Raw genomic sequence first — 21,558 nt, forward strand, 5'->3', positions numbered from 1 at the left:
AGCCCGCGCTCAAGCTGGTGATCTCATGGTCTCGAACCTGGGTCCTCTGCATCCCAGTTTGATGTTCTATCCACTGCGCCACTGCCTGGTCAGGCTATGTTACAATTTTTGAGTTATGCTTTTTAGAATTCGTAAAAAAGAGGGGTTAAAAAATAAAAAAACAACAAAAAAGTTATCTTTTTATATATATACTTATATATAGATACATTCTTAGTAAGATTTAGTAAATTTGGCAGGTCCTGGCACAAATGTGTTAATTTTTTTCATTCTTGTGTTTATGAGAAACATGAGCCTGATATGTCCTAGTGATTTCAATGTTTGGGCATATATTTGATAGGCAAACACTCATTTTCTCGTCAATACATTGAAGAATTCCTCTCCTTTTTACTCTTAATTGTGTTGTGTGCAGAAAATCCCCATCATACATATCATCTTAACTTTACATCAAACAAAGGTTAGAAGAAACTTGCCTCCAGCCTTTCTGGGGAACATGGGAGGTAGTGTAAACAATCCAGCACCACAGCTTAACAGCCTTTTGCAACCTAATCAGGCAAGTGAGGTGGGGGGTTAGGCAGACTGCAGTTTACAGCCAATTCCCCACACCTCTGTCCCCAAAAATCTAAACTCCAAAAACCCTGTTGGTTTTTTTTGGCCCCCAACAGGCACTTATTTCTCTGGAATACCATAGGGTGCACCTGGAAATCTTCTAGGGTGCACCAGTGCACCCTGGCGCACACTTTGAGAACCATTGAAGTAAACATAGGTCTGAGATTCTAAATCATTTATTCATTCAACATACATTTAAGTGCTTACTATATGCTAGGCACTGTTCTAGGCATTATGATAGAACAACAAACAAGACATAATCTTCTCATAGAGTGTGCATTCCAGTGGTGGGGGCAAACAAATAGATACATAAAATAATCTCAAGTAGTGATAAATGCTATAAATATAACTAAAGCCAATTATGGGTTTAGAAAGTAATGACAGATGCTATTTTAGATAGGGAATTTGCCAAAGGCCTCTTTGAAGTGACATACAGTATAAATAAAGCCGTGAGTGAAGGAAACAAGGGAGAAAGCCATGAAAATGTCTGGGTGAAGAACATTCCAGAAAAAAGCTATGGCAAGGGCAAAGATCTTGAAGAGGGTGCATTTAGTGCATTCAAGCAATAGCTGAAAAGAGAGCAGGGAAGTGAAGTGGGTCAAGTATTCACAGAATTAAAGGGCCTCATGGGCCATGCACGTTACTGGAGTTTGTTCATTTATTTATTTATTTCCCAGCATTTGTTCCTTCTCTGGTATTAGTCCTTTCATTACCCTCTGACAGTGATAGCAACTGTATTTTGCTTTGTGTGGACCAATCCTTCCCCATCCCAGTGCTGTGGTGTGGTAGGAATGTTCCAGCTCCAGGTTTGGTCTCAAATATGTAGTTGAAAACTAGAGTGGGTCTTAAATCCAATGAAGAGTGGTATCTTTATAAGAAAATAAAGGAGTTTAGAAACAGAGAGAGCAATGAGACACAGAGGGAAGAAAGCCATGTGTAGACAGAGGCAGGCTTCGCAGTTAGGCAGACACAAGCTTAGAATGCCTTGGGGCCATCCAGACCTGGAGGAGGCAAGGAAGGACTCTTCTCTTAGAGCCTTCAGAGGGAACAGGTCACAGCTGACACGATTAATTTCAGACTTCTGGAACAATGAGAGAATAGATTCCTATTATTTTAAGCCACCCAGTTTGTGGTAACTTGTTACAAGAGCCCTAAGGAAATGAATATATTCACCCACTTCTCTGTGCTCCAGTCTTCCAGTATTCATATAACCAATCCCCCAATTTCCAGTGGTAACCTCCCTCTGTTTGACATACCTAGTAAGCTTTCTGTTTTTCTGCTGGAATAAAAACTGATATACTGCTCCCCCCTTCCCCAAACTCTCAGTACCTTACATTTTGATCCAAAGGTAATCAGTGAACAGTTGATGGATAATAGTAAACAGAGAAACTGCAACAGCAGATTCATATCAATGCATATTTTTTCACCTATCATATTTAAAACTTGCCAATTGCTAAATATTTTTTCCCAATTAATCCTTATAATTTCACTTAATAATACGTCTTGGAAATCTTCCCGTATCTGGCTAGCCATGTTATTACAGCTGCATATTTTTATCAGTCAGGTAAATGGTCCCTAAAGGATTTTTATATTATTTTCATTTATTAAAACATTAAAAAAATGCTGCAATAAACATACACACATATATCTTGGAGAGTTTTTTTGTAAGTGATCAGTCAGATAGGTACCCAGCTATGGGATTCCTAGATCTAAGGGACTATGTGACTAACGTTCCAATAAATAACACCAAATTCTGTAAGTGTGCTGCATTCACTGTAAGGGGCTATCACTAGAGAATGCTTCATGATATAATAAAAACTGCAGAGTTATGCAGTTTATGGTTCAACTAGCCTATAAAAACAATCATTAAGGTAATTCCCACTCTTACTTTTTTCTGTACTGGTGGGCCATTGACATTTCTGGGAGCAAGATCAAACCCCAAAAGCAAACAGCTGGAGCTAAACATTAGCATCAACAATAGTTCTGGGCAATAGGAGGTCCCTCAAGGAACAATGTTACTGAACTTACCTATAGGCAAATCAGAAGACAAATCAGAGGAAGCCCTACTCAGCAACTCAACAAAACTCTGCCGTCTGTGCAAGAAAAGGAGACAAAATATTGGTGATCAATGTCATTGCTCTGGAAGAACGTGCAATAAAGCTCAAAGTTTATACTGATAGTTTTGAAGGAGCTTTTTGATACCTGTATCGTTCAGGGTGCAATCTCTACAAGAAAGGGCTTTAGTACAAAGAATTAGGTGCCCACAAAATAATTGCAAGGGCCAATAGAATGGAGGTTGATATCTGTTGCTATGCTCAAGGTTGGGCCTCAACAGATATGGTCTAGAAACTAGGGGGTTGCAGGAAATTTGGCTCATGTCTCAGCTGCCCCTATAAGGTTGGTGGCGAGGCAGTACAAACTGCATTTTGGCCACTGGAAAAAACTGATGCCTGCTAGGGCCTGGGATTCCTACCACTGCAGGAAAATAAATGAATACTTAAAATATCTTTGTTCCTCTTCACACCCCTTTGCTGTCTTTCAAATAATGTATCATGCAATTGCAACTCCCCAATGGAACATAAATCAATTTCAGAACCTTGGTGTCAACGGAGTTTGGGAAATGTTCTTTTTAGCCTTCCCAAGTATGGGAAGTATTGTAACACAGGAAAGAACACAGAAGGGAGTAGAAATGAGTATTGAGTGCAGGTAGACAATATTTAGTCAAGTCCCCAAGCAGAAACTGTATTGAGCAATCCATCTGAGTGTGATAATCAGGGAATCATTTAACGCTTACAAGTACTTTAGGAATGCTTTGGTAGTAAAAAAAATCACTTATATTTGCTCGCCCAGCATCCAGTCATACTCCATTTATATATGAATATGTTCTTCCCTGGGATAAAGGACCACAATCAAGGCCCTATACCCTTCCATAGACAATGTTGTGACCCACCTTGTCTAATTAATCTGTCACTTCCTCCCTCTCTCCCACTCTTTGTCTCTGTATCTCTCATAATTTTTGGTGTGGTATTTCCTGAAGTTTTCTTTTTCCCTAGTTTTTTGTACTACTCCATATATCCTTTCAAAATATTTATTTTGCTTATGTTAGCAAAGGGCAGTTTCTGTTGCTAGCAACCAAATTGCAACTGATAAGAATTTTTATCTCCTTCTTACCCATCAGAAAAGTTAAACAAAAATAAAGAGCAAGTTATGAGATATGTGTCTTAGGTTTTCTAGAGGAGTTACAGCGTCATGCGAATTTATTTTCTTAAAGTAAAAATAACTCATTAGACATGTAACTAATTTGATTTGCTTATATTGCATAAAATTTTCCTGTACATGATATCATAAATCAGCAAAGTTCTTAGATCAGTACAGAAAATAAGGCCTCCAGAGCTTCATTTAGTTTTGGGCACATGAACGGATAAGGCGTAGGTATGTAGAACCCCCAGCCAGATAAGCTTATCAGCAGCTGAAGGCTAAGTACTCTCAAGGACCTGGTATTGGCACAGATCTGGACACGAACTGCTCCTGTCCTCTCCAACTTGCTGCAATTTATTTCCAGGCCCTCTTCGTAACGTCAAGCTTATGCCTAGAACATCTTCTGACCTGTTGAAAAACAAGTGTGACAACAAAACCCAGATCCCTTGATATTTTCACATCGAGTAACATTTATTTTTTCAGAATTGGCAGGAGTTATCCAATATGAGGTAAAGCCTTTGGAAAAAATGGCACTGGAAACTCTTGCCCCTTCTTGATTCTGTGCTGCTAGTAGGGGAAGGAGACTGTGGGAGAATTTTCTAAGTATTGACACTGTCTGATTTAAATGGTGTATAGGACTGATATGACCAATACACTTCTTAAAATCCCTCCAATAAAATATTTTCTTTCTTGCATGTTCTTTTAAAATAAAATTTATTGAAGGTAACACTGTTTAATATAATTATATAGGTTTCAAGTGTACAATTCTATAATATATCATCTGTATATTGCATTGTGCACCGACCACCCAATGTCAAATGTTCCATACTTTGTATTTCATTTTAGGACCTTCAAAAAGCCATTGACAACTTAAATGTGAGAATGGGCTCTGGTTACCAGAAGCAGGTGCCACACGCCCAATATCAAGTCAAAGAGATCGGGATGGGAGGACAAGGTCTGTGATTCTGATCCTAGATTCAGACAGATATGAGTTCAAATTCTAACTTCAATTTAATTTATTAAGTTAAAATAGCCTTCAGTGAGCATTCTGAATACTTTATGTGCATTTCTCATTTAACTGAAACAACCACTTTATGAAACATGTAAATAACTTGCCCAAGGACATGGATCAGTACTGCAGCCAAGATTGAAACACTGGCTGTCTGACTCCCAGTCCTGTGCCTTTGACCACTGAATATGTGGCTTTACACATGAATGTAATATAAGTTGGCTTCAGTTACCTTTTTTCCCCCTTTTGAATTCCATGAACACAGCTCCACTCTCTTCTGACATTAATTATTGCAGAAGTTTGAAGTCAGCCCGATTTTTGTTCATTTATAATAATTTTTTTCCTTTATTTGTTTTGGTTTAGTTTTGTTTTTGGCCTGGAGCCTTAATACTTTTCTTTGACTTTGAATAAAAAAATGTTGTTAGGATTGACATGGATACATTATTTTCTGCATTTAGTACAGAGCAATAAGTGAATCCTTTTGATCTGTACACAGAGAATTTTTTCTTTTTGTGTGTGTGTGTGTGTGTATTTTTCTGAAGCTGGAAACGGGGAGAGACAGTCAGACAGACTCCCGCATGCGCCCGACCGGGATCCACCCGGCACGCCCACCAGGGCTACGCTCTGCCCACCAGGGGGCGATGCTCTGCCCCTCTGGGGCGTCGCTCTGTTGCGACCAGAGCCACTCCAGCGCCTGGGGCAGAGGCCAAGGAGCCATCCCCAGCGCCCGGGCCATCTTTGCTCCAATGGAGCCTTGGCTGCGGGAGGGGAAGAGAGAGACAGAGAGGAAGGAGGGGGGCGGGGGGGGGGTGGTGGAGAAGCAAATGGGCGCTTCTCCTATGTGCCCTGGCTGGGAATCGAACCCTGGTCCCCCGCACGCCAGGCCGACGCTCTACCGCTGAGCCAACTGGCCAAGGCCGAGAATTTTTTATTTTTATTTTCCATCTCTGAAAAGTTTCTTCAGTTGTAACTTTTGTTTTTCCTTCTTGTCCAATTTTTCTATTTTCTTATTCCACAATACCAAGTCTTTTGGGGTTCAATCTCTAGTCTTATTCTTCTATATCCTTTATCTTTTCTTATTTTCTTCTCTGTTCTTTAGATTTTGTGGGAACATTTAAAAATTGATATTATGTACAGGCAGTCCCTGGGTTACAAAGAAATAGATTCTGTAGGTTTGTTCGGAAGTTGAATTTGTATATAAGTTGGAACAGGTACATTTACCTATTAAATACAGCTTAGATGTATTATTTATTTACATAGTATTTATTTTTTCCTTTCTGGGCATAGAAATACTTAAATATTTTCAAATCTATAGAACCTATCTCGTTTGTAACCTGGGGACTGCCTACATTAGTTTTTTTTATTGTTAATTTTTCTTTTACATTTTTCCTGATTACATTTTTTTTTAGTAAATAATATTTTATTGGAGCACAACCCCAGCCATTAGTTAATGTGTTGTTTATGACTGCTTTCAGGCTATAGTGACATAACTGATTAGTTGCAAAAGACTGTAGACCTCCAAAGCCTAAAACATTTACTATCTGGCCCTTTATAGAAAAGGTTTGCTGATGTAAACATTTAACATAAATGCCATCATATCCTGAAATATATAGTGGTATTCAGATTTTCTTGATTGTTTCATATTTTATTGATATAATTTACATAGCCTTGTATTAGTTTCAGGTGTACAACAAAATGATTTGATATATGCAGTGGTGGGATTCAAATAATTTAACGATATGTTCTCTGCCCTAATGACCATTTTATGTATAAAAAAAGTTATACTTAAAGGTAGTTTATTAATTCATGTATTTAATACTTAAATAAGAACAATAAAAGAGATACACAAAACTAGATTGTTATAAGAAAAAGTTTTAAAATATGAATAAAAAAATTAAATAATACCTGACAAAAAACAATAAAACTGTTATTTAAGATATTTCCATATTGCTTCTTGATTGGTGTCCTTACTTGCAATTTTTTTCACTTATGGACGGAATTGAACATTACTACGGGCGCTTAGAATATGCTGTTGTGCAGCTGAATTTTTAAAAAGGGTAAGGAATGTAAATCTGTGATTTCGCGTTGGATGGCTGCTCCAGGGGTCCACCTTAGAGCGAACCCTGATTACAAGTGCCATTTTAACAACCTGTTTGCCGAACTCAACTAAAAATTAGGTATTGGTTCTGCCAAACTGGTGCAAAACAGCTGAATCCCACCACTGGATATCTGTATATATTATAAAATGCCAAACAATAAATCCAGTTAACCACAACACTTATAGTCCTGGTTTCCTCTTCATTCTGCTGTAGAAGTTTTTCAAGCAACTTTTGCTTGCTTCAAATGATCCAGATTTTGCCAGGGTTTTTCTATTTTTTTTTCTATTCACTTTCTGTGCTTCCTAAATTTTCATTTTTATAACCTTTTAATCTCATTATGCTTATTACTTTTCAATTTGTTTCAATAGAGGACATGGTTTCTTATATTCCAAGGAGAACCCAATTGGTTTTCTAAATATTTTCTAGTTTCTGGAGTAAATCGTTTTCAAAAGTATATTGTTAGGTGAAGTTTGCAGGATCATAATTCTCTCTTCACATTTGCAGTACAGTATTTTTTAAAAATTAGGCCTTCTATGTTTTTTTTGTTTTGTTTTGTTTTCTTTAATTCATGGTCAGATGAGGAACAGTTGCCATTCAGCACAACATAGCAGATGAGTCGGGTAGATTTCCTTTGGCCTAACCCACTTCTGATTTAATTTTGCCAGTAAAGGGCAAGTGGCAAATGCCACCAATGCCTGGATGCCAAGAGGCTCCTCTCTGTTGGGATTAACTGAGAGTGGGATCTTCTCACTCCACATGTTGAATATCGGACACTAACTGGTATGCCATAATCAATATACTCCTCAGCATAACAATCACCAGAGATTTCTCCATCTGATCCAGTTCACACAACTGTATTTACAGAAGTTTTGTTTCACCAGATTAACATCACGGCCAGCATTTCCCCTTCCTGCCTTCCTTACCCCAACATTCTGCTCTCTTATTCCTGGGAGCTTTGCTCTCTGCACAAGTACAGAAATCAGTGTGTGGCATTGACCCCAAGAAGAAATAACCTGCCAAGAATGCCTTGTGGTTAATTGGGCGCAACTTCATAACCAGAGCCTAGCAGCGATTGCTGACAGAGGCCTCTGCATAGTGCACTTAAAAGAAAGAGTGGCAGTCTGAGCGGCCAGCCTCGCATTGTATTCTAGCCCACAGAACTGACCCTTATATGAGAGTTCCTGATATCCTCTTTCAACCAATGGCGTGAGATCTCTCTGTCCAATCACAAATGTACAGCTATATACATATTTGCAACTTTACCGACCAGTTGGAACAGCTTCATAATACCAATCAGAATGTTTGATTTGGACCAATCTGGCTGTGTAAATTTGGATTTCTCATTTGCATAGAAATGGACCAATCAGGCGGGTAAGGTGGAAACTTGCTTGATATAAGGCAGCGGTCGGGAACCTATGGTTCACGAGCCAGATGTGGCTCTTTTGAGGCTGCATCTGGCTCGCAGACAAATCTTTTTTAAAAAAAATAACGTTAAAAATATAAAACATTCTCATATATTACAATCCATTCATTTCCTACCGCTCATGTTCATGGCTGCGAGTGGCTGGAGCCAATCACAGCTGTCCTCTGGGACAACACCAAATTTTTATTGGATAATGCCTAACGTACATGGGTCGTTGTATGGTTCTCACGGAATTACATTTTAAAATATGTGGTGTTCATGGCTCTCTCAGCCAAAAAGGTTCCTGACCCCTGATATAAGGGGTCTTTCCCTCTACCGTACCTCTTCTGTATGATCACTTTTGTTTTATTTTCTGGGTCTCTTCTTTCTGGGTTTGTAAATTGTTTATCTGAATAAAGTTATTCCTGTTTAGAACCCCAGACTCCGAACTCCTGCTGGCATTAGATTGGTGGCAGTGGCCTTTTGTTGACAGCGGGTAAGTTTATGTTTGTGTATCCTTGGGTGGGGGAAGGCGGGGTTGGGAACAGTACTCAGGCTGCTGCAGAAAGTACCCCTGTATTATTTTCTGGTTGTTAAGACTTGGGGTCTCCAAATCAAGGCAAGGCATGGTAAAGGCACAGCATATCTTCTGTCTTCTGTACCTCTTTTAGATACCTCATTGGTTTTCCCAGATTCCATTTATTTATAGGAGGTAAAGTTTCCTTCTAGATTCTAGCACAATTAATTTTTTGCTACTGGTCTGTTTTCTGGTCTCTTTATTTGTTCATTGGAATTTTAATCAGAGGTAGTAAAACGGATGACATTTTATACAAAACGTCTTACATATCGAAAAAAAACAAAAGCCTAACTACACCAAACAAAAAAATGTGAGCTATCTCATAGAAACATACTTGTAATCCTGATGAAATTAATTACAGGTAGCATGTTTCTCTGAGGTTATACAGGCTTAAATCAAAAGTGTTCTGGTGCTTCCTTCCCAAGCCCATTGCCTTTTCCCCTCTGTGAAATGTATGCTACAGTCATAACAACTGTAGTTCTCCAAACTTGCTATGTTCTTACTCACTTTTTTTGTTTTGGTACATACTGCTCCTTTTCTCTCTGAAATACTCTTTCCTATGTCTCATCTGGTTAGTTCCTACAAGTCTCACCACACTCAGCTGAGACACAGTATAGAATAGTGCTGAGAGGTCTGTTCAGATAGTTAGACTCCTATAATTTGAAGAGTTTAATCATTTTAGCCATTCCTTTGTGAACCTGTAATCTTCTACTCTAGCTAAGAGGGTATAAAGTATGCTAGAAGGAGGAGACTGTTAGCGTTTAGGGGCTGTAGAGTTTGCTCAGGCTCCCATAACCAAATACCACCTATTGGGTGGTTTAACCAACAGAAATTTATTTTCTCACAGTTCTGAAGGCTAGAAGTTCAAGATCAAGGTGCAGGAAGTCAAGCCTCTTCTGAAGGCTTACAGATGGCAGGTTTCTTGCTGTGTCTTCACATGATCTTTTCTCTAGTGGTCCAAAATTTCTCTTCTTATAAGGGCACCAATCAGATTGCATTAGGGTTTATGCTAATGAACTCCTTTAACTTAATCACCTTTTTAAAGGACTTATTTCCAAATATAGTCATAGTCTGAGGTCCTCAGAGTAATTGTTTTAACATATGAATTAGGGGTGGGAGGTGGAGATATAATTCAGCCCATACAGAAACAGAGATTCAAAGACTTCCAACTTTTGGAACTATTTACTTAATATCCCTGAACCTCAGTTTACTCATCTGTGAAGTGGGTATGAAATATATAATTCATGGAGCTATTGGGAGTGTGAAAAGAGATAACCCATGTAAAGCACCTAGCTCCATTCTTGGGGTATTTTAAGTGCCTTACCATCAATCTCTTATACCCTCAGTTCAAGATGCTATTTGTTTACATCAGTGGTCCCCAACCTTTTTTGGGCCATGGACTAGTTTAATGTCAGAAAATATTTTCACGGACCAGCCTTTAGGGTGGGACGAATAAATGTATCATGTGACCGAGACAAACATCAAGAGTGAGTCTTAGACAGATGTAACCAAGGGAATCTGGTCATTTTTTTGTATATGTATTTTTTTTATTAATTTTAATGGAGTGACATTGATAAATCAGGGTACATATGTTCAGAGAATCAGAGAAAACATCTCTAGGTTATTTTGACATTTGATTATGCTGCATTCCCATCACCCAAAGTCCAATTGTTTCCGTCACCTTCTAACTGGTTTTCTTTGTGCCCCTCCCCTCCCCCAACCCCCTCCCTCTCCTCCCTCCCACCCTGTAACCCCCACACTCTTGCCCATGTTTCTGAGTATCATTTTTATGTCCCACCTATGTATGGAATCATATAGTTCTTAGTTTTTTCTGATTTACTTATTTCGCTCAGTATAATGTTATCAAGGTCCATCCATGTTGTTGTAAATGATCCGATGTCATCATTTCTTATGGCTGAGTAGTATTCCAAAATATATATGTGTCAGAGCTTTTTAATCCACTCATCCACTATGGACACTTGGGCTGTTTCCAGATCTTTGCTATTGTGAACAATGCTGCCATAAACATGGGGGGTGCATTTCTTCTTTTCAAACAGTGCTATGGTATTCTTGGGGTATATTCCTAAAAGTGATATAGCTGGGTCAAAAGGCAGTTCAATTTTTAATTTCTTGAGGAATCTCCATACTGTTTTCCACAGTGGCTGCACCAGTCTGCATTCCCACCAGCAGTGCAGGAGGGTTCCCTTTTCTCCACATCCTCGCCAGCACTTATTCTGTGTTGTTTTGTTGATGAGCACCATTCTGACTGGTATAAGGTGATATCTCACTGTGGTTTTAACTTGCATTTCTCTAATGATTAGTGATGTTGAGCATTTTTTCATATGCCTATTGGCCATCTGTATGTCCTCTTTGGAGAAGTGTCTATTCATTTCTTTTTCCCATTTTTTGATTGGATTGTTTGTCTTCCTGGTATTGAGTTTTACAAGTTCTTTATAAATTTTGGTTATTAACCCCTTATCAGACGTATTGTCAAATATGTTCTCCCATTGTGTAGTTTGTCTTTTTATTCTGTTATTATTGTCTTTAGCTGTGCAGAAGCTTTTTTATTTTTATTTATTTATTTATTTATTTACAGAGACAGAGGGTGAGTCAGAGAGAGGGATAGACAGGGACAGACAGACAGGAACGGAGAGAGATGAGAAGCATCAATCATTAGTTTTTCATTGTGCGTTGCAACACCTTAGTTGTTCATTGATTGCTTTCTCATATGTGCCTTGACCGTGGGCCTTCAGCAGACTGAGTAACCCCTTGCTGGAGCCAGCGACCTTGGGTTCACGCTGGTGGGCTTTTGCTCAAATCAGATGAGCCCGCGCTCAAGCTGGTGACCTCGGGGTCTCAAACCTGGGTCTTCCGCATCCCAGTCCGACGCTCTATCCACTGCGCCACCGCCCAGTCAGGCAGCTTTTTAGTTTGATATAGTCCCATTTGTTTATCCTGTCTTTTATTTCACTTGCCCGTGGAGGTAAATCGGCAAATATTTTTTAAAAATTAAACATAGTTCAGACTTAAATATAAATAAAACGGAAATAATGTAAGTTATTTATTCTTTCTCTGAGGACTGGTACTGGTCCGCTGCCCGGGGGTTGGGGACCACTTGTTTACATTATTTCACTCACCTACTGGAGTGCTCATTTAACTGCACTATTTTCCTTGGTCACGTAGCCTGAGTTGTATTCTTCTCCCCTAGAGTTGGTTCTGAGAAGCAAAGCCCTTCCCCAACACATAGGCAATAAACTCAAATTCAGACAAAAGGATTCCTTTTTCCATTTGACAGATGGAAAATAAAGGTTAAGAGAAATTATTTACTTGCCCAAGTTCCCAAAGCCAGTGCATTTCTGGGCCAGGATTTCCAACCACCTTGGCCTGTGTGATTTTGGAGCTCCTGCTGCCTTTCTGCATGGATGAGGACTAACGGGATAGTGGGAGTTTCAAACTGGTGAGAAGAGCCACCTGCAAGCTCTGGGCTTCTTTGAACCACATTTGTTCCTGGAACTTACAAGCCTCCCTATTTTTGCATCTGTATTCTATGCTTTTCCTGGGTTCTAGAGGAGAACTCAGGAGATGCTGAGCTCCTCATTCCAGAAATGTGTTCAATACCAATCCCAAAGGTGAAGCTAGCCATGGACCTGAGACAGTTTGCCTGAGTCTCCTGTGCCTCGTCACCAACCTATAAACTTATGAGTTTTGCAGGATTTGTAGGATGATGTATTAATAGCCAAGATCCTGAAGCTAGAGAGCCTGCATTTGACTAAGCCTATTGATGAATTCATTTTTCAATTACATTCTGATTTAACACCTCTGTGACTCAGTTTCCTCATCTGAAAAACGATAGTACTAACCTGCTGGGGGCACTTGCAAAGATGAAAATAGTCAATATTTATAAGGTACTTATAACATTGACTGGAATATGGTAAGTACTATATAACTATTGACTATTAATAATAACAATAACTTTATTATTGTTATTATCTTCACCCCATATAAATTATAGGCTTCTGGAAGAGAAGACTGAAATTAACAAACTCTTAAAAGCCAGGTCCAGTTTCCAAGACCAAACCAATGGGTAAATCTAAACCCCATCTCTACTAGCTCACTGCCTAACAATTTTCCTATTCCCATTAAAAAGTAATTGCTGAATCAGACACCTCATGTTTCCTTTATCTCCTAAAATCCTCTGGTTGTTCCTGGGATTATCAAACCAGTCCTTTTCAACCTAATTGCACTCTTAATAATGGGCCAGATGTGTATGATAAGTCCTACTTGTGGCTGTGTCAGTTGCTCCACTTTATTTATGAAGCTTCCATAGCAGCTTCATTATTTATCCCCTACCCCAACACAATTTGGTTGTGTGCCTGTGTTTTAAACTGGGTTTGAAGCATTTAATTTTGCCAATACAATTTTAGAGTATTAGTTTGCCTCCTGTTCTCTCTCTGCCCTCCTTAATTACCATTTATTGCAAAGTCACACAGAAACATTAAATGCTAATTCTGACTTACATGTTCCTAGCCAAGAACAGGGATAATAATTTCCATCTAGCACAACCTGAACTCATTTTACATAAGGGCGATTCAGAGTAGAGATTTGAAATCCTAATCAAGTCTTTCTCAAAATCGCCTTACTCTGGCAGTCATTCAGTAATGTCTCTGCTAATTGGTAGGCAAATGGCAAAAAACAAAATCTCAATGTTACAAAAACACACACACAAAGAACAACTTTGCAACAGCATTCACGAAATTGCTCCTCTCATCAGCTCTTGCAATGTGACAGTTTAAGAAGAGAACATAATTCATTTTATTTGGTTAGATGGGGCTAATCCCACATCACCATAATCCCTCCTGATGTTTTATTGATTCTAAAGGACATTTAATCAGGAAGCAGCTCAGCACTAGAATCCTGCTAATTAGCAAGCAGCCACATTCCAAATGGGTTCCCAGTTGAACAGCAGATTAATGGACAATATGTACTAAAATAATGATTCATGCATTCAGCTCCTGAAGTGTGCGTCTAAATTGCATCTTTAATCTCTTAAGGATATAGGTTTGCATACAAAGCCTTTAAGGGAATGGATTTCATTCACCAGAAGAAGCTTTAGCCAATGACTGTTTAAGGATAGAACAGGTTTATCACTTATACATGCAATTCTTCAGTGGTTTCATGGTTTTGATGCCTTTGAACATTCAAAGGTCAAAAGACAGGTGAGTAAAGAAATCAGGGCACTTCTCTTATATGCACATTAAATCATGGGAATGTGAAAATATTGGTATGTAGGTGGCCTAACCTCATTTCCCCCCCATTCATTCTTAATTTCATATCTCTGATTCTTAGACTCTTGATTTGAACACAAACTTTTAATCAAGTATACTATATACCAGGTATAATGTGAGCTTTGATATTTGCATTTCCTCCCTTTATATTATTGCCTTTTGGAGCCTCCCAATTTTAGCTCATTGGTTTTCTACTTGGCTCTTATTCTACTTCTGTTTTTGCTGCTTAGCCACCTCCCTCTATCCTAGCTCAGCCACCCCCCAAGGTTTCATAGAAGGGAAATGCCCATGGTCAGAGCTGGTCTGATTGAAATTCATTGACTAAGCTCTACTTTCTATTATCATTTATTTATCAGTTGATGTTTCCCATAACCTTTACTCTTCTTTGTTGTTTTGTACTGCTCTTATCACCAAGTGATATGCCACAGATTCTAACTTGTTCCTCTTCCCTGTTAGAATATAAGCTTCATGAGGGAAGGGGCTTTTTTTATTCATATCTGCATTTCCAATGACTAGAATACTGATTGGTATACAGCAGGCACTCAATAAATGTTTGTTAAACAACTAAAATAATCAGTATTTATTGTGTACCTACCATGTGCCAGATACCAACCTTCAAGATGCTGAGAATAAAATGTGAGGGTAGCAGTCATGCTCTTTGCCATGACTAGCACAGAGATCACTATCTGGACATTAAACTAACAAATCACACAAATAAATGCGTAATTACAAATACACTGCTCACAAAAATTAGGGGATATTTTAAAATGAATATGAAGCGATAAAAAAGCAGCATTTGATTTTTTTTATCAAATAAGAACATCAGAAAAGCAAACAACAAGTCAAAGAAAGTTGTTCAATTATGCAAGTGAGATGCAAAACCAAATTTTATTTCATTGGTGAAAAATGCACTATAGAAAAGGCTGAAAGTACTGGAGGATCTGCACATTCCCTGATCCTCTAATTTTTGTGAACAGTGTAATAATAAGTGCTAGGAAATATAATAACAAGGGACCTGGTTCTGATGAGGTGATTAGAGAAGGCCTTCTTCAATTTGACCATGAGCTAGGGCAGGCGTGGCCAACAGTTTTTGCCCCCAGGCCAGATTAGAAAGAAAACGTTTTCACAGGCCAGATGAAATATTAAAATTAAAAAATGTTAAATACAAAAATGATTCATTTTAAGTAAAAAAATTTTATTATGTAATTTGTTTATGAATAAATGTAAGTAATTTAGTACAACAAATTAACAAAAAAACTAATGTGACATGTTGAGGTATTATGCATCACCTATTATTTTTTTAATATCTGGCTCTATACTTGTAGTAGCTATTCTTAACACAGCCTCCAAATGTAAGTCATTCAATCTTGGTCTTGTTGTACTTTTATTTAGATTCATCAAAGAAAAAGTTTGTTCATAAATATAAGTTGAGCTGAAGATTACTAAATATTCCTTGGCAAGTTTTTTAAAATTTCCATATTTTTCATTATTCAGTTGCTTATAAAAATTGCACAGATGAGTACAAAAGTTGTAAATCCTTATAATGGAATTTTTTTTTAAAATAAAGAAGTATCGTGAATCCATTCGACCAATTATTGGAAGTTAACCCTAGATTATTCACACGCGGAATTCTTTTCTATGTATCACTATCTTCTTAAATATCTCCATTTCCAATAATCAAAGATGCTTCCACTTCTGAGTAGCTGAGATTCTAACTTTCATTGTTGTACAATGGTTAGATATCGTAGTTTATGTATAACGATTTAAAAGTACCACTTTTTTCATTTCCACAGTGCGTTGTGCGGAGAATATAAAAAATTTAATTACGGGCCACATAAACTCATTACGTGGGCCAGATCCAGCACGCGGGCCGTATGTTGGCCATGCCTGAGCTACGGACTAGTTAGAATTCATGTATCTGTATCCTTAAGGGTATTTTGAGGCTCCATTCCTTTTCTAGTTCACTTAAATTCCATATTTGTTGAATACTTACTATGAGCCAGGCACTGCTTTAGACCTTTGGGATACATCAGTGAATAAAACAAAGATTCTGCCTGCCTTATGACACTATAGTCTATACTCTATTAGAAATCAACAGATAATAACAGTAAACATCACACATCAGCAAATTACCGAACACATTAGCAGTTGATAAGTGTATAGAAGAAAGCAAAAGGAAAGCAGTTATGGGTAAGAATGGGTGGGGACTACAACTTTAAATAGGGTGGTTAGTATAGGTCTCATTGATAAAGTGACATTTGAGCAAAACCTTGAAAAGTGAAGGAGTTACCATGAAGGTATCTGGGGAAAGAGCATTTTAGGTAAAGGAAACATTTGGAGGAAAGGTGCGATGGCGGATGTGTGCGTGGTGTGCTTAAGGAAGCAAGGAGGACAATGTGACTGAAACATAATGAGCAAAGAAAGTTGTAGATGGAGCCAGAGACATGATGGGGGAACAGCAGAGCATCTGGAATGCTTTATAAGGACTTTGATTTTTTTAAATCTCTGAGTGAAATAAGATGCTCTTTCAGTGTTATGAGAAAAACAATGACATGAACTATTTTAGAGTTTAATAGGTCACTATAACTGCCGTATTGAGGATAAGCAAGAGACAAGGAGAAGAGAGTTCAGTTAGAAGGCTATTATAGTAATCCAGGAGAAAGATAATGGTAGCTGGGATGGAGTGTTAAGTAACAATAGAGGTGATGAGGAGTGACCAGGTTCTGGATGTATTCTGAACACAGAGTTGATTTATTAATGGGTTACTGATGAATTGGATATAAAATGTGAGAAAAGAGAAAAGCCAAGGATTACTGGTATGTTGTTTTCATTTTAATGCAGTTCAACATATTTTATAATTCCCCTTGTGATTTCTTGTTTGACCATTGGTTATTTTAAAGTGTATTATTAGACTGGGGTTATTGGTTTTGGCTCTCTTTTTATATCTTCCATATCTCTCATTATGTTTATGCTTTTAGAAACATGTGAAGTATATTTATAATTGCTCTTTTAATGCCCTGATCTACTATTTATCATCTCTGTTTGTGAATTTGCTTCTATTAATTAGTTTTTCTCCCAATAGATTATACTTTTATATTTTTGCTTCTTTTCATGCCTGCTAATTTTGTATGAATGCCAGAAATTGTGAATTTTACATTTTTCATATTTTTTGATTCCTTTAGAAGTTTTTTTGGGGGGAGGGATTTGTTTTTGGATGTTGTTAAGTAAATTGGAAACAGTTTGATCATTTTGAACTTTATTAGGACTTTTAAAATTTGTTAATTTGTCTAAGGTAATTTGGCCTCACTGCAGCCCAGTAACTTTCTGAGGACTCGATTCAAAGCCACATGTGTTCCTCTCTGATTTGTGAAAATAGGAACTATTCCCAACCCTGTGTGAGAGCTAAGCATTTTTCCACTTTGTTCTTTTTTCTCTGGACTTGGGTGGTTTCCTCAAATGCTTACATTGGCTAGTACTAACATGAAGACTCAAGGGTAACTCTTTGGAAAACTCCAGAAAGAACTCTCTGGGTATCTCTCCTCTCTCTTGTTCTGTACTGTGCATTCTAGCCTTGATGACCTTCTTGAGCTTCATGCTCTTTCTCTTTAGCTCAAGGAGAATGCTGGGCTAAGTTTGGATTACGCCTTTTTGTTCAATAAGCTGAGCTTACCTCATTTGTTTTTTCTTTCAAGAATCACTGCTTTGGCCCTGGCCAGTGGCTTAGTGGTAGAGCATCTGCCCTGCATATGGATGCCCCAGTTTCAATTTCCAATCAGGGCACACAGAAGAAACACCCATCTGCTTCCCCACCCCTCCTCCTCTCTCTCTCTTTCTCTCTCCTTCCAGCAGTCAAGGCTCAATTGGTTCAAGCACACTGACCCTGGGTGCTGAGGATGGCTCCATGGAGCCTCTGCTTCAGGCCCTAAAAATAGCTCAGTTGCATGCATGGCCCCAGATGGGTAGAGCATCGGCCCCAGATGGGGTTTGCCAGGTGGATGCTGGTCAGGATCATGCAGTAATCTGTCTCTCTACTTCTCCTTCTCTCACTTGGAAAAGAAGGAAAAAGAATCACTGCTCTGTGTTGCTTCTTGTACAGGATCTGAAAACTATTGCTTCATTTAGTCCATTCTATATTTTAGTTGTTTAAGGCAGTGGTCCCCAACCTTTTTTGGGCCACGGACCGGTTTAATGTCAGAAAATATTTTCACGGACCGGCCTTTAGGGTGGGACAGATAAATGTATCACGTGACTGAGACAAGCATCAAGAGTGAGTCTTAGACAGATGTAACAGAGGGAATCTGGTCATTTTTTAAAAAATAAAACATCGTTCAGACTTAAATATAAATAAACGGAAATAATATAAGTTATTTATTCTTTCTCTGTGGACTGGTACCAAATGGCCCATGGACTGGTACCGGCCCACGGCCCAGGGGTTGGGGACCACTGGTTTAAGGTAAAATGATAAATTTGATTATCAATAATCATGGCTAAGAAGACTATTTGCTCGTAATATATATAAGCAAACATTTCTTAACTCTGTCTTTAGGTGATGAAATTGATTGTTTCACATATAAAACTTTAGTTTAAAGACATATCTTTAGTATCTTTTTAGAGGGCTCTGTGAATAAAAAATCAACTTACTTTATTTCATTTTGGTAAGCCAAATCTTGATGGCTAAGCAATGTTTCTAGGAGGCTCAAAGTCAGATATAATCCATGTTTCCCACATATAGCCCTGACCTGCAAATAAGAAAGGATATAAAGTATGAGTCACTGTAATGAAATCAAAATTTGAATTTCTTTCCATGATTAGAACCTATATGGTGTTGACAAAGAATAAATACCCTGAAGTGCATTGAACCATTAGGATATCATTTAAGACAATGAATGTCCAACTGAATGCTCAGCAAACAGCAAATATTTATTTGGTTGACACACAGGTATAATTCATTACGTGGAAGTCAGTGAAATGGACAATTCTTTTTATTTTTTTTAAATTTTTTTAAAGATTTTTTTATTTATTCATTATAGAGAGGGGAGAGAGAGTGAGAGACAGAGAAAAAGAGAGAGAGAGAGAGAAGGGGGGAGGAGCAGGAAGCATCAACTCCCATATGTGCCTTGACCAGGCAAGCCCAGGGTTTTGAACCGGCAACCTCAGCATTTCCAGGTTGACGCTTTATCCACTGCGCCACCACAGGTCAGGCCTGAAATGTACAATTCTTATATTAAATTTCTCTCTGCCACAAAATGGGTTGGTCAAGGTCTAGAAATTACATATACTTTTATATAGGTAAATTGCAAAATGCTTTTGTACATCTACTTTGATTTATAAAACATTGTATTAGCATGATAATATTACTATCTGCATTTTATGTGGGAGGAAACCAAGTTTTAAAGAGATTAATTGACTTTCTCAGTGTCACATAGTTAATAAATCATGGAACTTAGTCCAGAAACCAGATGCTCCATAAATGACTTGGATGAATGAATGAAGTGTCACTGCAGTTTCCTGAGTCTAGCTGACAAACCAGTTCAGTTCTCAAGTTGGTGGGTGGGTAACATGTGAAACTTAGGGGTGTGATAGCATATGGTGTATGTTTAGCATAACTTTGGGATAAAACAGGACTTATTCTAAACACCAGATCTGTTTGTGATCTGTGTGCACTCAGGAAGTTACTAACCTTTCCATGACCACTTACTTCATTTACTAAATAAGATTAGAGTTTTCTACTTCCCAGTATTCTGTGAAAAATACATAAAAAGAATAAGCAATTAGAATAGTTTCCAACTTTTAGTAGACATTGGATTAATATCTGTCGAATGAAGAAAAGAAGGAATGGGAGGAAACATGGAGGAAAAGGGAGAGAGGAGAAACAGAGAAGATGAAAGGAAAGAAGTAGGAAGAGAAAGAATAAGAGAGAGAGATAAAGAGAGAGAGAAGAAGGGAGAATGGAGAGAAGGAAGAAAGGGACAAAGAACAAAAATTGAAATGTCTAATTTAGTGTTTGGGCTAAATAGTAGCTATTATTATTTTGAGAGCAGCTTCAGTATAATAACTACATTGAGCATGATTTTTTATTTTGAGCTGATATTTTGACACCATGGGGCTTTGCTGACTCTAGAGAGATTGCTCCTCCCAGGGCTAACCAATTCTTAGATATAGTAAAGGACTGGCTTGAAAGTGTGCCTTCTAGGCCCTGGCTGGTTGGCTCAGTGGTAGAGCCTCGGCCTGGCGTGCAGAAGTCCCGGGTTCGATTCCCAGCCAGGGCACACAGGAGAAGCATCCATCTGCTTCTTCACTCCTCCCCCTCTCCTTCCTCTCTGTCTCTCTCTTCCCCTCCCGCAGCTGAGGCTCCATTGGAGCAAAAGATGGCCCGGGCGCGGGGATGGCTCCTTGGCCTCTGCCCCAGGCACTAGAGTGGCTCCTGTCATGACAGAGCGACACCGCGGATGGGCAGAGCATTGCCCCCTGGTGGGCGTGTCGGGTGGATCCCGGTCGGGCGCATGCGGGAGTCTGTCTGACTGCCTCTCTGTTTCCAATTTTAGAAAAATACAAAAAAAAAAAAAAAAAAAAAAAAAAGAAAGAAAGTGTGCCTTCCATATTGAAACCAACCATCTCCTTTATTGAGACTTTCACATTGGGCCACTATTTCCCTGCCCTTGTCACCCCATGGCCGACTACTGGGTCAGTTGGGACAGACTCTATGCACCAGGACCCAACTTATTCAATCTAGTCAATCCTAAACCTGGTTACCCTGCCTTGCTTAGTCCACAATGAAGACTCTTGCCCACTTTTCCCCCTTATTGTTACTGCTTTCTGATAGACTTGGTGCTTCCCATGTGGCCTGTGTGGTGGGCGGGCCATGCGCCTCTTCTCGGGAACTGTGAGTAACACACTAGTTTTTCAATGGCAGTCAGCTCCTGATCTGTTAGTCTGACCACACCGAAATAATAATAAAATCTAGACTTTAAAACACTGACAAAAAGATAATTTTCCTTTGTCCATGTGGAAGGAAACAAACAACAAATCTGGGGTTTGAAACTTGCAGATACTGCTTACTAGATGTAGGGGAGTTGTGTCAGGGAAACCTAACAGAAGAAAAAAAAAAGATGCATTTGAAACACACACACAAAACAGCTAAGAGTTTGCCAGAAGAACAAGGGGTTGGGGAGAATTCTGGGAAGATGAAATGCATTGTAAATAATGGGTGAGAAAGCATGGTGTTGTTTAGAAACTGCATGGGTTTTGAGATTATCCAGTCTATTATATTTTTATACCCTTTTCCCTGCTGGGCAGTCATTATCTATTCATTAGAGCTTTTCTACAAGACAGTGTCTTACTGATGGTTGGAATTGTGTTTCCTTCATTTTTCTATCCTGACT

General features: G+C 38.6%; 1 protein-coding gene across 1 annotated transcript in view; it reads right to left on the reverse strand.

Annotated features, from left to right (window-relative positions):
* Positions 1-21,558, reverse strand: part of C3H1orf87 (chromosome 3 C1orf87 homolog) — a 72,248-nt gene that overhangs the window by 16,192 nt on the left and 34,498 nt on the right. Inside the window, exons 7-8 of the mRNA XM_066372188.1 lie at positions 18,818-18,915; positions 2,635-2,699 (exon numbers count right to left, since the gene is read on the reverse strand). Coding sequence (XP_066228285.1) covers positions 2,635-2,699; positions 18,818-18,915 — 163 coding nt within the window. The remainder of the gene's footprint in view (positions 1-2,634; positions 2,700-18,817; positions 18,916-21,558) is intronic.

The sequence above is a fragment of the Saccopteryx leptura genome, chromosome 3 (assembly GCF_036850995.1).
Source record: "Saccopteryx leptura isolate mSacLep1 chromosome 3, mSacLep1_pri_phased_curated, whole genome shotgun sequence".
NCBI classification, from domain to species: Eukaryota; Metazoa; Chordata; class Mammalia; order Chiroptera; family Emballonuridae; genus Saccopteryx; species Saccopteryx leptura.